The sequence below is a fragment of the Chelonia mydas genome, chromosome 6 (assembly GCF_015237465.2).
Source record: "Chelonia mydas isolate rCheMyd1 chromosome 6, rCheMyd1.pri.v2, whole genome shotgun sequence".
NCBI classification, from domain to species: Eukaryota; Metazoa; Chordata; order Testudines; family Cheloniidae; genus Chelonia; species Chelonia mydas.
Genome location: NC_051246.2, coordinates 66,721,087 through 66,737,831, shown reverse-complemented (window position 1 = coordinate 66,737,831; position 16,745 = coordinate 66,721,087). Strand labels below are relative to the sequence as shown.

General features: G+C 47.0%; 1 protein-coding gene across 6 annotated transcripts in view; it reads left to right on the top strand.

Moving 5' to 3' along the window:
* The window catches only part of SLC8A3 (solute carrier family 8 member A3), a 186,008-nt gene that overhangs the window by 64,786 nt on the left and 104,477 nt on the right, over window positions 1-16,745 (top strand). Inside the window, exon 1 of one of the 6 annotated variants that reach the window (XM_043549312.1) lies at window positions 2,339-2,572. The exons of 4 other annotated variants lie outside the window; for them this stretch is intronic. In XM_043549312.1, coding sequence (XP_043405247.1) covers window positions 2,347-2,572 — 226 coding nt within the window. In that variant the 5' untranslated portion in view covers window positions 2,339-2,346. Of the gene's footprint in view, window positions 1-2,338; window positions 2,573-16,745 lie in introns of those variants that run through there. One more of the 6 variants, XM_043549313.1, reaches the window with a different exon arrangement.

The following is a 16,745-nucleotide window of genomic DNA, read 5'->3' as shown; positions in this document are numbered from 1 at the left end:
TTAGTTCCCATGTGGAAGAAGGGTGAGCGCCACTGAAGTAGATGACATGGGCCTTCAAGTGTCATGTCGTTACTAGGGCAAGTGAGAGTCTTTTGAGTAAAACAATTTGTGGATAGTGCAGGCGCTTTCCTTGTTTGTGGGAGGGATTTCCTTTTCAATATACTTTTGCAGCATGTTGCAAGGGTCACTCACGTTTGCCCCCACTATATCACGATGGGTTTACTGTCGACAAAATGACCCCAACGGTTCAACAAAGCAGCAGCTAGGAGTCTCTGAAAAGCTGCATCGAGCAGCCACTCCCCAAACAGCCCTTTTACCAACTGATTTGTCCATTGGTTGCTCTTAGAATTTTTAATTCTAAGAGCTACTGATGCCATCTGAATTTTTCCTTTGTAACTAGACAGTGGGACAGTGGCAGTCCCAGTGCTGCCTAGTTTTCCATACATTATGTATAGGGAACACCTAGGGAATAGTGAGTGTTGTTGTCTAGTTACTCCAAGCAGTTTCATGCGATAAAAAGTATCTTGTATTTGCATGACACCTTTCATACTGAAGAATTCCAAAGCACTCTACGAATTGTAGAAAGGGAACATTTAATTCACCACTCAAATGCAGCTGCCTCTAGGAATCATCTGTTTAACAGCAAATAGAACTTTAGGACAGGAAGTGAAGGAGAATGCCAGTTGACATTTTGGGGGGAATTTAGGAAGGCTAGATGTAAGGACCAGAACTGGAATTTGGACAGAACACAAGGATTAACACTCTGACCCATGTGAATAATGCAATAAGATCTTTAATGATAGCAGATGAGCAGGACCTCAGTTTTACTTCTCATCTGAAAGATGGCATCTGTGGCAACACCGTGCCCCCTAACGCCACCATGGAGCATTGTCTCAATCATGACTGACAGTAAAGAGTAACCCCCATTGAATTCCTGGCACCACTGCTTGCAGAATCCTGGGATGTCCTGTATAGTTGCTAAGTAGGCTGGAGCCTTTGACAAGTGAGGATTGCAGCAGCCCTTGTACCACAGCAAATACAAACGAGGAGCCATGTGCTTATTCTCCATTTGGAGTTGCTACAAAGGAAGGGAGCCTGAGAAACCACAAAGTTAAAATGGCAAGAATAAAAGGAGAACTTGTGGCACCTTAGAGACTAACAAATTTAGTCTCTAAGGTGCCACAAATCCTCCTTTTCCTTTGGCAGATACAGACTAACACAGCTGCTACTCTGAAACCTGTCATTAAAGAATAAAAGAGTATCTAGATCTCCTAATCCCCCTCCAGCTGAGTCAGCATGCTAGGAAAGAGCAACTCATTCTTCATCCAGGGAAAGGGTCCAGTCTTGGAATAAGAGGAAATGCTGAGCATAAACTCAGTGGTGTTTTCGAGGACTCAGACACCTGTTCATCATTAGGGTGCCTGTACCTGATTGCCTAAGCATGTAAAAAGTCACCAGTACGATTTGAGGTTAAGGCCTCAGCAAGTGAATGGAGTTTGTGGCTGCTGTTTGGCTGAAAATCATTTCCTCTCTCCAGGAGAATGTTTCTCTGGATCCTAACCCCTGGAGAGTGGATAAGAATCTGTTCCCGAGGTGGGCAGGGTGCAATAAATATTTCTGGGATGCCATATCAACTGAGCAGTTGAGTTCCAGTGCTACTTGTTAGGAGGTCCACGTAGATCCAAGCTTGTTCATTTGAATCTCTGTAGGGCTGCAGCCTGTAGTTCATCCCCCTGGTGGCCAACTGGGAGCTCAACCGGTGTCAGCAAGGTAAGTGTTTTGGAGAGGGGGCAGCATGTTTAAAAATCAGACTGAGTCAGGATAACCAGGGTATGGCGAGAGTTAAGATTCAGGGCCTTGAAAATGCCAGCTTGTGTCATCAGCAAAAGCGCAACTGTTGTTGAAATCAAGGCATGCCTTCCTGCACAACCTGTGATTAATGTCAGAAATTTGGGACAAAGCATCTCCAGGGGTGGCCAATCTCCAACAGCCCCAGACACTCTTCAGTCATTGCAGACGCACGGAGCAATGTAAATCCTTCTTGAAAGCAGGGGTCTTGTCTAGGCTTAATATTTTTGTGTAGCGTTGCTACCCCATGCCACCTCTGAGTTCCCACAGTGCGCTGAGGCCCACCCTCTCTGAGCAGATGATGTAGATCTAAATGTCAGTTATTGCTTCAAGGCTGCTGCAGGGATGTGGTTACATACCAGAGCCCTGCTGTTTAAAGCGTTAACCTCTTGCTAACCCCTTTGCAGCTGTGGAGATATTTATCCACCTCTTCTTTCTGTTTGCCACAACAGGCATAGCTTTTCCTTCTCTTGCACTGTCTCTCACACACATGCCCGTATGCCAGAGTGGGCAAACTACGGCCCGCAGGCCCGTCCTGCCCCGCCCCAGAGCTCCTGGCCCGGGAGGCTCACCCCCGGCCCCTCCCCTGCAGCCCTCAGCTCACTCCTCCGCTGGCGCAAAGCTCTGGGTGGCAGAGCAGCGAGCACCTGGGGCAGCGCAGCTGCAGAGCCCGGCCTGACCCGGTGCTGCAGCGCTGCGAGCCACCGGTGCTCCAGGCAGCGCGGTAAGGGGGCAGGGAGCGGGGGGGTTGGATAGAGGGCAGGAGAGTTCGGGGGTGGTCAGGGGGTGGGGGTGTGGATAGGGGTTGGGGCAGTCAAAGGGCGGGAAATGGGGGTTGAATGGGGGCAGGGGTCCCAGGGGGGCCGTCAGGGGGTGAGAAGCAGAGGGGGTTGGATGGGGGCGGGGGGTCGGGCCATGCCTGTCTGTTTGGGAGGCAGCGCCTCCCCTAACCCGCCCTCCATGTAATTTCAGAAACCTGATGTGGCCCTCAGGCAAAAAAGTTTGCCCGCCCCTGCTGTATGCTGTGTGCGTAAGAAGGAGAATAATACCATCACTGCCCCCTGTCAGTTATAGTTCTTGCATCTTTTCCTGCAAATATTTTTGTGATGCTGGTGGGCAGGGACCCTCTCTAGGGATGAGAGAGGACTCCAGCCAATATGGCCCATTCAGCCCTTGGCCTTTTTTGCTCAGGGGCCACCTGTGATGATAGTTGTCGACATTCCAAAAAACTGTCTCTTAGGAACTGTGCTATGACCCCCAACTTATTTTCCAGAGGCCACTGAACAGCTTCCCAATGGTAACAACTTTTGGTCACCCCGACCTGCAGTAAATTTACCCTGGAAACCTAGAGGGGCAGGCGCTATCTGAAAAGGTCCTGAACTGGAATTTTTATGCGCCACGTATGTTTTGTAAATGATCTTGACTCTGAAACAGCGTTTCGGTGCTGCTGGGTATCATGATTTCACTGCGAGTAACTGAGTTTTGGTCCCTAGTAGAGCCAGCCTTGCAATGATGTGAGAGGGTCCTGCCCTCACCCAAATTTCAGCTTTGCCTTTTGGGGAACAGCAGCTGATAGGGCTGCTGCAGGACGTAGGCAGAGGTCTCTCCCCTCCCCTCAGATGACGACAGGATTTTTCAGGTGGGGAAGTGGGAGAGGAAGCAGTTGACATCAACCATTCCCACAAGAGAGGAGGGGGATGATCATGAGGGAACAAAAAGAGCCCAGCAGCTCAGGGTAGCTCTGCTCCCGTCTTCTCCCTCCCCTCCTGTGAAAAATAGGTTGGCCTGGGAATAAGGAGAGGGATGAAAAAGCCCTTGGAGTTGACCCCCTCCTTAAGCCAGGGAAAGGGCAGAAGGGGACCTTGCTGCAGCTGTCCCATCAGGCCTATGGGGCAGAGTTGATGTGGGGTGTGGGGAGGTGCCTAGTGAATTGCTGGGCTGGGAGATGGGCAGATGTGGGGCTGGGTCGGGACACACAATGAATTGACTGGAATGTTGAGCTTTGGGGAGAAGCTGGAAGCTCTGTGCCGTCAGGCAGCCAGTGAGAGCTGCTTGTAGCTCAGTTTGAAATCACCTCACTGTTTACATTTGGGAGAACTGGCAGCACTGTAACTGCCACATATACACTGGGGGTGGGCAGAGGCCCAAGACTAGCCAAAAAACCCCAGTCCAATCTTTGCAAAATCCCATGATTTTGGGGCCTGTCTCATTAATTTTTGGGGTCAGACTCATGATTTTTTGAACTTGTGGTGTTGTCAATTGCTGATTTTTTAAATTTATTTATCTGTTGAGTTTTGGAAATGAACAGTTAAAGGGTTCTGCCACTTTCCCACTGCCTTCTAATTCTTCACTCACCATCACCCTACCTAATTTAAACCTCTCGCCCAACCGTAATTTGGTCCCTTTCTTTTATTCTGTAATGGAAATATGGTCTTGGATGTACACTGTTCATTTTATATACTATTTATTGAATGTGTAGTAAAGATTCTGAAGGGAATATAGCCCCAGGGGGAAGTTATGTTAGAATGGTGCAAGTTTCTCTGTCGAAAGTGGTGGTGGAATAGAGGCATATTTTTATGAATGACTGATAGGTTTGATGTTTATGAAGTTTGATTGCAGGAGGTTTTATGTTAGTGTTGTGTATTGGAAATGGATCAGTGACTAAGGAATGCTATTTTGTAGTCTGCCAGTAACCTGTTATTTTGATCTTCGCATGTTATTTGCAGTTTTTAAGTGGGCAACATTAAGGTTACGTGGGATGATAGTGAGCACTGAAGGGTTATATGGCAGTTTGCAATTTCCTGGATTTCTTAACAGTTCACTCCCCAAAACTTAAATTGTTCAAGATCTTGGTGCACGTCAACTTCTAGAGAGTGCTAGCAGGGGAGGAAGGGCAGCAAAGAAATTCAAAATAATTGTAATCGTAATAAATTACAATAAATAATGAAAAAAGTCACACTTTCTCAGATCTCAGAGAAATCTCTGGGTCAAATCTTTGGCAAGGATCATACAGTATCTGAACTGGATCTCCCAACTTAGTGTTTGGTTGAACCAGGGGCCTGAGCCAAAGCCTATTGAATTCAATGGAAAGATTCCCACAAATACAGCTGGTTGGAAAAATTCCAGTGAAACATTTTTTTCATCAGTATTTGCTAATTTGTTTAAAAAAAAAAAAAAAAAAAGTCCTGTGGCGATTGCTCAGTTTTTGACTAAGGTTTGTTGGACACCTGCTTGGTTTCCTGCCAGCTTGCCTGGGCTTCCAGGCTCCACAGCTCTAGAGCAATCTGCATGGTGGGCTGTGTGAGAACTGGGGACACCAGAGTTTCCAGGGTCCCTGGCTCTGGGGCAGCTCTGCTGTGTGTACAGTCCCAAAACCAGACCCTATTTCTTCACGGAGAGGTTTACATTTTTTGGTTTTCACTCTGAATGAGAACAAAACCAATTAGGAAATATTGAAATCCTCTGCGAAAAGGAATTACTTTTCTCCACACAGCTCTGCCCACTTGGTGTTTTTTGGCTCAGACCCCAAAAGAGAGTGGGTGGAATATGTTGTGAGGACACCACTTTTTGTGGTCGGTCTTAATAGAAAACGAAATCCGTCTGAACCATCCGGTGGCTTTAGACCCCCTGAGCTTGATATCATACGCATGTGCTGTCGTGTAGTAATTTGGGGAGCACATAAAGGACTAGAAGGAATGTGTACTGAGCAATCAGCTACATTTAGGGCCATTTCCTACACTAACTCAAGTAATTTCAATGACAGCAGGATTAGGGTTACACTCAAAGGGCCTATCTTATTGGCTTTCTTTGCTGGCCCATATGGGGACCAAGAAGCTGCACTTGAAAACTTCTACCTCCTGGCTATATGCTTCAGTAGCAAAAGAGTTAAACATCAGTGGTCAGCCCTGGAGATGAGACATGGGAGATTAGATCTGGGATCCCATTCTGCTGCTGCACCGATAATGGGATCTTATCAGGCTGCCACTTTTACTTTTATTACTGAGGCTTGGGACTGCAGAAACTGAAAGGCAGAGATGGGAAGTGACTATTGACTGGCAATCAGTAGTGGCTGAGGCTCTTTCATCAGCGATGTGGAAGTGCAGTGCATGCTAATAGCAATCGGCAAATCCCAGTGGTGCCAGTGTGGGTGCTGGGAATTATTGTGGCTGCATGCTGTACACTCTCTGATGCCAGAAGTGATCACACTTGCAATTAGTGCCCTTGGCATTGCCCCTGTGTAAAATGGGGCTTCATGTGACAGAACCGCCAACTGCCCAATCTAAGGCTGGCAGCAACCAAGTGAGGGATGACAAAGAGCAAGAGAGGGAGGAACAGTGCGTGCGTCTTCATTATGTTCCCCTAAATAGCAATTCTCCACCTTAGGGTGCTCTAAACAGTGTTGACTTGTGCGTTTGTGAATAACCCAGGGACACATCTGTCAGTGAGCTGAGGCTATGCCTGACCCAGGTGCTCAAAAGGGGCCACACTGGCTTGCCTCAGTTCTCCTTTCTTTTCCTCTCTGCCTTCTCTGTGTTCCCTCCCATTTGGATGACTCCTTCCTGCCTTTTGTCATTAGATATCTCATCATTTCTTGCTTTAGCCGCATGCTTTTGCCTCCAGTCTCGCTATTGCTTCCTTTGTTTTGGAAGATAAGGCTCACGGGAGGGGGTAGGGTTGGGGAGTGAAGCAAAGAGGGAGTTTCTCTTTCCCGTTTACCTCACTGAGGGAACATGAGGAAAAGGGGCCAGTGATCAGGGCTTTGGATGCTCTGGGTGGCGCGGACAAAACGTGTCAGCTCCAGTAGCCAAAGGAAGAGTGAGATTTAACATTCCCGAATTTTAAAAAGGGCAATCTCTCCCTACATCCCTCCCTCAAGCACTGCTCAGTGGGGTGTACCACCAGCTGGTCACTGTCATGCTACCTATCCCTCTCTCACACACAGGAGGGAAAAAGCCAGCTAGTTGGAGGTTGAACCTCCCGTCCATCTCTGTCACCCTAATGCTCAACCGCTAAACCAAAGGAGCAGCTGTGGTAGCAGAGCCCAGCAGAGACCTGGTTATATAACCGAGACTGAAACATACAATCTCTGATGCTTAGTTCCTTTTAAAAATAGCCCCAGATTTTAATTTTTAAACTGAAGTGCTGCTGCAGGAGTGATGCTACCAAGGTGGCATAGTGACTTGGTTCCTTCCATTTGCTGTGGCTTACTGATTTTTAAACAATGACTTGTATGAAGAGCCAAAGCGATTCTGAAAAAAAATTGGATCTGGCATGAAAATAGGCCGCTGCTTTTTAACCCTGCCCCTGATAATTTAAAGGTAGAGTTCAAGGCCCCTGTCTTGTGTTTGGATTCCCTAGTGCAGACCCCTGTACCCAGGCACTGAGGCATTGACTTCAGTGATGCTCCACGCAGACACAGGTGTCTCCCTGTGCAGAGTTCATAGCAGGATCAGGCCCTTTGGTATCTGATGTCATCAGCTGATGCAGGGTGAGCAGAGTCCAGAATTCAGGTCTTGGTGGGTAAGTAAAGAGGGAACAGATTTTCCACCATGTTCTAAAGTGTAGCATATCTGTATTTTTTTTTAAGGTTACCTCTGTATTTTGGTACAGATTAGGGATCTTTTTAATTTTTAAAGGGCACTATCAGGTTACGAATCTAGTTGTTGTATTTTTTAAATTAAATGTTTAGACAAGTATCCTTGCCTATATTATAAATCACACCTTAGATAATTAACACAGAAAGAATTTTTGAAATCTGTTACTTGTCATTATTCCCACTGCCTGTTCACTTTTTGCATTGTATCTTAAAGTAGTTGGACTATGAATATAGATTAGTTGGTTGGCTGGGATCCACAAGGGCTCTTAGGTGCTTTGATTCTTGGCATCACAATGCCTGTCAGAATATCCTGTCCTTTAATGGTCAGGGCACTCACGTGAGAGGTGGCAGAGCTCTGTTCAAATCCCTTCTCCCCCTCAGGAAGTGGGAGACTTCAAAGTGGGGTTAAGGTTATAAGGGAAGGTTAAAGGTTCTAAGGGAAGTCCTGCCCTCTCCCTTTCCCCCAGGCTTCTTGTGTGAACATACCTAAGGGGCCCAATCCAGTAGGTTTGCTCAGAAGCACTTATAACTGTGATCTAGCCTCCTGTATCACATAAGCCCTGAATGAACTTCTGGTTGAACTAAGCATAGCTTAGAAAAATATCCCACTTTGATCTAAAAGGTGCCAGTGATGGAGAATCTGTCACAACCTCTTAGTAAATTACCCTCACTGTTAGTTGGCCTGCCCTAGCTCTAGCATTGCTACAGCTCCATTGCTGCTACCAGTGCTAAAAGGAGACCTGCCGTTGCGATCTTTACTACCTTGTCATCCAGCCATGCTCTGAAAAAGCATAAATGATGTTCCCTCCCCCGCCCCAGCAGCTGCTAGCTGTGGAGGGAGTAACAGTTGTAGTCCCTCCCCCGCACACATTCAGCACTCGCTTGGAGGGGACGGAGGGAGCTTTCTGAGCCTGCTGCTTAGTGTAGCTCAACACTTCCTCTCTTCCCACCTGCACTTCATTCGCTGGGCTGGGAGGAAGTTGCAGTTGCAGCTTCTTGACACTAGGAGCAGTTCTGTCCTGCTGGGCAGACAGCAGGGGGCTATGCTCCGGAGCCATGGAGACCTGCCTGCCTTCTCCCCCAGGCTTCTAGGACAGAGTGGTGATCGGCGGGGGGGGGGGAACCTGGGCAGGCAGGGGTCTGAGCTCCAACCCACCTGCTGCTCCGCCTCCCCAATGAAGGGGTTGGGGTGGAGGACACAAGATGGGTTAGGAGGAAAGCTGTGGGGGACACACCCAGGAAAGGACCTTGAGGGGTGGGAGGAGAGCAGAGGGTTGGGGGGAATTTTGGGGAGGAGAGAATGAGGGGTGTTTGGGGGAGAGGGAGGAGAAACTGAAGATCAGGAACTTGTGCAGGGGGGATGCCTGGATAGAGGGAGGTGTTAAGAGCTGTGTTGTGGGGGAGGCCATAGGAGGGGATTTATACTGCTGGGGTTGTTGCGGGGGGGCTTTGTGGCACTGTGGGGAGGGCCTGTGGTTCCCCGCTTTCTGACAAAGATACCCTACTGAGTACGGCCTGCAAGAAGTGTTCTTGGGGGAGGTGATGGTTCATTTGTCCTCTTTTTCTTGATAATTAAAGATAAATAAAGAGCTGTCCACAGGAACTGACTTGAGCAGAATCCCCTGTGGTTTCTTCAGGGTGGAGACTTATTCAGTGGGTGTGTGTCCCTGCTGGTGGAGGGATCCCACCTTTGCTTTAAAGTATGGTTATAATCAGGAGAGTGCTGGTATAAACATGGATCCCATCTTATCTCACAGTTCTGCTCCTTTGTGCCCTGATAATTTCATGTGGAAAGGAGCCTATGCAGGGACCTAGAAATGCTTTGAGGATCTCCTCATGTAGTTCCTTGCGAATTTCTCCCCCCAGCAGGTGGGGGTACTCCACTGTCCTATACCCAGAGAAGAAGTAGAGGATTCACCCATCATAATCTGGCCTTTCCCTGTAATCTACATGGATATTGAGGGAGCCGTTGAGACGTTGTCTGCCTCTTCCAGGTTTCCCTGGCCTCCTTTGTTGTACTGATTGTAAAGCTCCACTGGACTGGCAGGTATGGCTCTACAGTGCAAAGGGGGCCAGGCAATTGTTCACACAATTTGAAGCTGCATGAATTTCATTGTTGATTCTCTGTCCAGTTGGTGTGAGTATGATGCACATTTCTCTCCTGTCTCCTTCGCCAGCTATGCTGAACTCAGAGCCCATGGGCAAGGGGAGGGAGGATACAATACTATGGAGATAGTTGATCCCTCTCCCCCACTCCACACCAATTTCTGAATTGAGAAGGGGAGATCCGTATAAAACCTCCAGTGCATGGTTTGTGTCTGTTCTTCTTCTCTGCCCACTTTACCAACATGTGTAAGGTCCTACAGGAGCTGTACAGCTTCAGCAGAATGAACTGGAATCTCTTCTGATTTGTGTATCAACAACAGAATTGTCCTGTAATTTCAAATTGCAGGATCTTTATTAGTAGGGATAGGGTAAGAAGTGGAGGGAGGCTTGTTTGACTTTCTCATCCCAGGCTTAGTTTGCTGCACTGGCAGTTAAAAAAAATTTCTTTTGACTTGTAAACTGAGCATATTTCATACGGAAGCCGTTGAGAGAAGACCAATTACAGAGCCCCTCTTCGGACTATAACCACACTTTATGGAGCTAAATCTGTTTTCCTCAAATATTCAAGGCATCCAATTTGAAAAACCAAACCAGTCATTCAAGAGACCACTAGTCTTCTTGGAGTAAAACACTCTTTATTGGTAGCATTTGCAAGGTCACCCCTGTCCTACTCTTCCTGCCCCTCCCCAAAACTGACATACTGGGGAGCATCTGCAGTTCATTTTCCCTTGCCAGCGAGTGACAGGAAAGGTGCAGTGAAAGGATGAGATGCATTCTCACGACTGATGGCAGCAGAGCCTGGTTGAATTATTGCCTGTTGTGTGGGGAGCAGAGGTTTGCTCTTGGGATGCTGGATCCTAAGTCATCTGTCTTTTGCTTTTAAAGGGGAACTGAATAGCTTTCAAAAAAAGGAAAGAAATTAACCAATTATTTAGGAACTCACATGGACAGCAGACAATATTTGTTGTCTTAAAACACACAGATGCATTTAAAATCAGAATAGAAACTTAGTTCCTCCTTTGCTTATTCACTACCAAGGCCTGAGTTCAGGTTTCTGCTTTTCCGTAGCTATAGCTGATACCGCTACCACCTAAATCAATATAAAGAGTAGTTGCTAGATTCTAAGGTGACAGATTTCTGTTACCAATCTGCCTGAGACGTCAGGTGATCAGGCTGAAGCTGCAGGATCGTTTGGGGAGGAGATGATGAAACACACCAAGTGTCTGAACTTTAAAGCTTTATTGATAAAATAATAAAGTAACATCGGAGAGCGATGGGTGCTCCCCACGTCACTCAGAGGAAGGAAGAAAGCATTAGTGCCCCAAGCCCTAACCCACTTTCATACTCACACACACTCTACCCGACTCTGGCCAAGCCTGGGAGTAACATAAGCAGAAGAGGGGGAAGGGTGGATGGGATTACTGTCCTGGGCCCAGGTCTTCCGGGGTCCGCTGTGATCTCCGAATTACTCCAGCTCTCAGGAGGGTTTTAAGTCCTGTGTTCCTTTGGGGGTGTTCCATTCCGCGACCTCTGTTCCTGGTGCTCTTTGTGCCAGTCCAAACTGGCTTTCTGTGGTCTTCTTCGCTTTCCCAAAACACAACAGCTCCAGGGACGCGAAGCTCTGCTCCCCTCCTCCTCGTCTCGCTTGTTTTTAACATCTCTGCAGCCCTGGTTTTCTCATGGCTGGCTGTGGCTGGGTGAGAGATAAACTTCTCGTCTAGCTCCATGACCTTGGACTGGGGCCAGCGTCTTATCGTTGGACTGAGCTTGCTAGCTGCAGTGTTGAGTTAACCTGTTCTCTGTTCTCTTTCTCCTTCCCCCTTTGGTCTCTTGCAGCCTGCAAAAGAATCTTCCACTCACACCATTGACCCTCCCCAAAATGCTTTGCGATGCTTGCAACAGCGTTAGCAATATGCAGGGCTGATCTGCCTTTCCCAGGAGAACCCCTGAGGTTGTGACACTAGTGCTTTTCTTCTCAAAGCACATCATTCTATATATAGGGATATATAGGGATGTGAGGTGAAATCTTACAGCTTTAATACAGTAGTTAATTGGGTTGCCAGCTTTGGTTGGACGTATTCGTGGAGGTTTCATCACACAACATAATCTTTAATTAAAGATTCATCTTTAATTCCTGGAGTCTCCAGGAATTAATCCTGGAGGGTTAGCAACCCTAATACTCAACCATGTAGGCAGGAAGTGTAGGATATCTTTTTTTCCTCATTGAAATTGCTGAGGAACTTTAAAAAGGTGGAATGTAACTGCTCACTTTGGAATTTGGCCAGGACACCCAACTGAACACTCCTACCCCTGGAAAAAGTGCTACAGGGGACGTTAATATATGAAGCCAGGATATTGGTTTTAAGTTTCACTCAGCACCCCTAGAGCCACAGTGCCCCCTAGTGCCATGGTGAGGCATTGATTCGGTACTGAGAGAAGAACACCATTTTGCTGAAGTGCCAGCACTGAAGCTTGGAGTACTTCTATGTTCTGTAGAAGCCACTTATCACAGTCACAAATACTGACCTGACCCTGCTTTGATTAGAGCTGGGGCGATCACAGCCCTAGGGTGGTATGTGTGAAGGAATGTAGTTTACGTGGGGATGGAACTTGTGGGAAATAAAACTGGATGAGCCAGGACATGGGAAAGTAAAGCGGAGCAGATGGAATACAGGGGGCCACGTCCTCAGCGCATGTAAATTGGCACAGCCCCTTGACTTCATTGGGGTACAGTGATTTATATGAGCTGGGGGGTCTGATTTCCAGTCTTTTGTAATATATAATTTGTGCTTATGTAGCAGCTTCTCAGTCCCCTTTACTAACATTTACGTAGTATCACAGCACCCCATTTCACAGGTAAGGGAACTGAGACCCAGTGGTTTTTGTATCTTGCCCAAGATCACACAACAAATCTGTGCAGACTGGAATCCAAGTCTCTAGACTGTCAGTTCTTTGCCTTGCTACAAGACTATCCATTCTTCCTTTTAAAGGGCCTGGTTTTTTCATCTTAAAATATTTCTTCTCCTTCTAAAACCCCAGCTGTGACAAAGGCATCACATTTGATAACCTTTCTGCCCAGGAAGAAGGCTACTGAGTGGCAATGTTACCCTGCTGGCTACTGTGGGGCTAGGGTCTTGAACAGGGAAAGTACGAGTTCCATACTGAATTTCAGAGTCAGGTTGTGTAGCATCAGTGATTGTCTAGCTGGAATTGCCACCTATGGAGCTGGGAGTCAGTTTTCCAACTCACAAGCGCGAGAGTTAATTTGGAGTGTGTTGGTGTTTATGGTGGTTTGGGATGAGCAAGGCTGCTGGAATCTGGCCCTGAATGTTGCCTTGCCTACTCTAATGCTGTGGAGGACACTGTGCTCATCGGGCTGCTGCTCTCTGGTGATATGATTTCCAGTTTCATTTAAGACACAAATAAAAGATTCATACAAAAGAATCCTCATAATCCTTATCTATCAACAGTGCAGAATCCCCATACATGGTGCCATGATTGTTAAGTATCTTCACAGGAGATACTCAGGTCTGGAAAAGCAGAGAGTATTGTAGGTGAGGATTAAGGTGCATTGGCAAAGCTAGGTAGGGTTCCAGGACTGGCATAACAGATGTACTTCAGAGTGGTAGCCGTGTTAGTCTGTATCAGCAAAAACAACAAGGAGTCCTTGTGGCACCTTAGAGACTAACAAATTTATTTGGGCATAAGTGGGTTCCAGCCCACGAAAGCTTATGCCCAAATACATTTGTTAGTCTCTAAGGTGCCACAAGGACTCCTCGTTGTTATAACAGAAGTAGTCGGTCAGGGCTGAGGTGCATTGACAGGTGTAAGGACCTAGAACTGGAGTGCTAGAACTGTCCCCCAGCTTCCCTGTTCCCCGTATCATTTCCCTTCCCCATTTTATTGTTCTTCTACCCAAGGTTTTACAAATTCAAAAAGAGAAGAAAGTCCCCGCCTGATTTTATTTTCTCTTCCCTTTTCTCTGCAAGGCGTTGTTACACGGGAGCAGATGTAGGCAAATACATTCAAAGGAATAGAATTCATCTGTCACTGTAGTCATGTCCAGTGGGGCTGCTGTTTGTGTGGTCTGCCCCTAAAAGACTTTATTAAAGCTCAGCCTGGTTAGGAGCCCCCCTCCATCTTTCTTTTTATTGCTGTAATAAATCCCACACAATCTCTGTACCAGGAGGGGGAAGGGGGAGATTTCCTGTCTAGCGCATTCCAGGGTTTTATTGACTGTCCAAAGTGGCAGTAAATCTGAAGCAGCAGGTGAATCCAGCAGCGGTGAGCAGAGCACGAAGTGTTGTCGCCCGTGGCAGGTGAGGATAGATTGGAATTGCTCGTTAGCACCGTGAGAGGTTTCAAGGTTTCATTCTGTTTTCATAGTGGCTCTTGAGGGATCAGAAAGTGAGCTATTGTTACCTAAACTTTATCATTTTTTAAATTTTCTGGTTGCTTCCCCCACTCTTCAGCACATGCAATGTTTAACTCTTCCCTCCCCCATGAGCACTGCATATAAATCACGTGTCACCACAACAACTTTCCACCAGCTGAAGGCATAATTTGTAGGCTTTATCCAAGTGCTTTGAGTAATGCTCTGTAGATCTGCCAGCAGGGTGTACTGCAAGAACGGGTCCACTTACACCTTCCTGAAGCTGAGGGTGGGACACAAGCTTGTCCCACACTGGACTGGCTTTGCTCCACAGTTCTGCTAGTAGAGGAAACTCTGAGAAAAGAGTGGCTCACGTTCTTTGTCCAGCTGAGAGGACGGGTGATAGTCTTATCCAGGGTGCAGGTCAGTGTGCCTTTGTAGATCTGCCATCATTCTGGGAGCTATGTAAATTCACTATCTGAAACTCTACACTGAAATCTTCTAAACTGTGCCAGTAAGAGAATCTAATGTCTGTGGCTTGTGCCAGGTTTCTAGCCCTTCGCTTAATTTAGGCTAATTAATAAGACTTTCTGTGTGGTCCAAACTCCATCTCCAGCCCAAAAGCAGGCATCATTTTCTTTTCTGTTTGCTTTTAGTCTTACTAGTTTCTCTTCTCCATTTCAAGCTGATGTTTGCAACAGAACCACTGGTATGACATTTTTATAACCCCTTTCAGACAGAAGGATATTACAGTGCTTATCAATCTAATCTTCCCAGCCCTAAAATGTAGCAATATCAAAGGTGGAACTTAGTGGCTGCTTAACTGGGCCCAGCAATACTATACAGCCCTTCAGGACAGGAAGTGAAGAAGATTCCTGCATCTAATTAAATTGCAGGGGAGGTTGGGAAGCAGAATGGAATTGCCAACACTGGCAGTAGGACTCTTTTTATCAACTTCCATGGGCTTTGTATCATAAGGTTTTGCCCTATATCCTCCCCCACTACACTGGTGTTGGTCCTGATTGAGCACCACCAGCTTCCAATAGTTCACCACCCCAGCTACCAGCATTGCCTGACCCAACATGAGGGAGATTGTTTGTTTGTTTGTTTGTTTGTTTCTCTGGTTAGGCATCAACCTGTTTTCTAGCTGGGACATGGCTATGCAGGAGAACAGATTTTCTTCCCGGGACCCACTGCTGCAGTAATTGTAGTTGTCTGATGCTCTGGGGCAAGGAGACAATGAGAATCCTCTTGGTAAATTTACTGGGGGGAGGCTTTCTCCTGAAGGAAGAAGGGTGATAGCTTGTTAGCTGGGGTGTGTTCTCCATGGCTGACACAAGTGCGGTCTTGTACATCTTTGTATGGTATGAATGTTACTTGGCTTCCCAGCTCGTCTAAGAAGTATCTGGACTCTGGCTTCATACTAAAACAGTGCTGAGATTTGCTCTATCATGACATGCTACAACCCAACCATAAATATCGTTTGGTCACCTGGGGAAAGGGGCGTATTATATTGCCTTCATCATCGTGGTATTTACAGGGCTGTCAAGATGGTGAGAGACAGCAGATGGGCTAATGCCAGTGGTGCCCCCTAGGGTTCTGTGAAAAGGTTCATTGGCTAACATGCCTAGTGGTGACCTTGATGGGGACTGACAGGGCATGGTTTCTTTTGGCCACCTCCTCCAGGTTCCCCCTTTGCTAATCACAGAAATGCGTGCTGGCTTCCGGTATTAGCCGCTAGTTCTGGATAACTTCGCACCCTGTGAGGTCAAGGAAGGTCTTCTGTGGTTTGTTGATCCTGTTTGTTGGGTTTGGATGTGTCAGAGGCAGAGCCAGCTTTACCCTTTTCCTCCTCCTCAGTTGCCTCATAACATCCTGTACCACCCTAGCATGGACAGGGGTTGTGCTTCAGTACGTGGCTAATGCAAGCCCTTCCTGAAGTGCAATACCTGCTCTTCCAATTCCCTTGTCTCTGTGACCCTATCCAGTCCCCATTCTCTTAGCAACTGCTTGCTCTCTTTGACTTTGTCTCTGTCTGCATCTCACCCATGCTCTTGTATGTGTTTGGAGTTTTTAAAATGAGCTTGGAGTAGGAGTCTCAGGTGTTAGTAGCTTAATGTTTGTCTCCTGGCGTAACTGTACCCCTAGTTTGAATGCATGGGGTCTCTGGGAACTTTTGAAGATGCAGTTTGGACACAGAGATCCTTAACCAGGTCCTGGCCCCACCCTCATAGATCCATGTGCAGGGTGTCTGGGGCCCTTGAGATATGACCAAACTCCCTTTCTGAAAATCCCCAACTGCCCCAAATCGTACTGAGTCCCAGTTAGAGACAGCAACATGCCACTTTTACCAACACAGGCTTTAGAAAAATTTGGCCAGAATTTCTTCAATCTCACAACTAAAGATTTTCTTTTATATTCCGAGGTCACCCAAGTCAGGTGGTGAGGTATGGGGTATCTTCTGGGGGCTCTGCAGACCCCAAAGCCCATCTCTGATATTGCAGTGCATTAACAGTCAGTTAGATCAAGAGACAGTGAACCAGCTTATGGAAGTTTAAAGAGGGAGAGTGTGTATGCTGCTAGGCAAGGAGTCAGGGGAGAACGGATTTTCTTTTTCAAACTGCATGGGTCAGATCAGTCCTGGGATTCACATTAGTGAGCAAGAGCCACTCTGCAGGAATAGAATTGTGCAAGTGGATGAGAAGGGGGGAATTTATGAATTGATAAAGTGATGGGTGGCAGGTAACAGAGGAAGGGCAGCGAACCACTGACAGATGGGGCTCTTACTGGGGAGGGCAGGCATGCTATGACTCCTTATTTGGT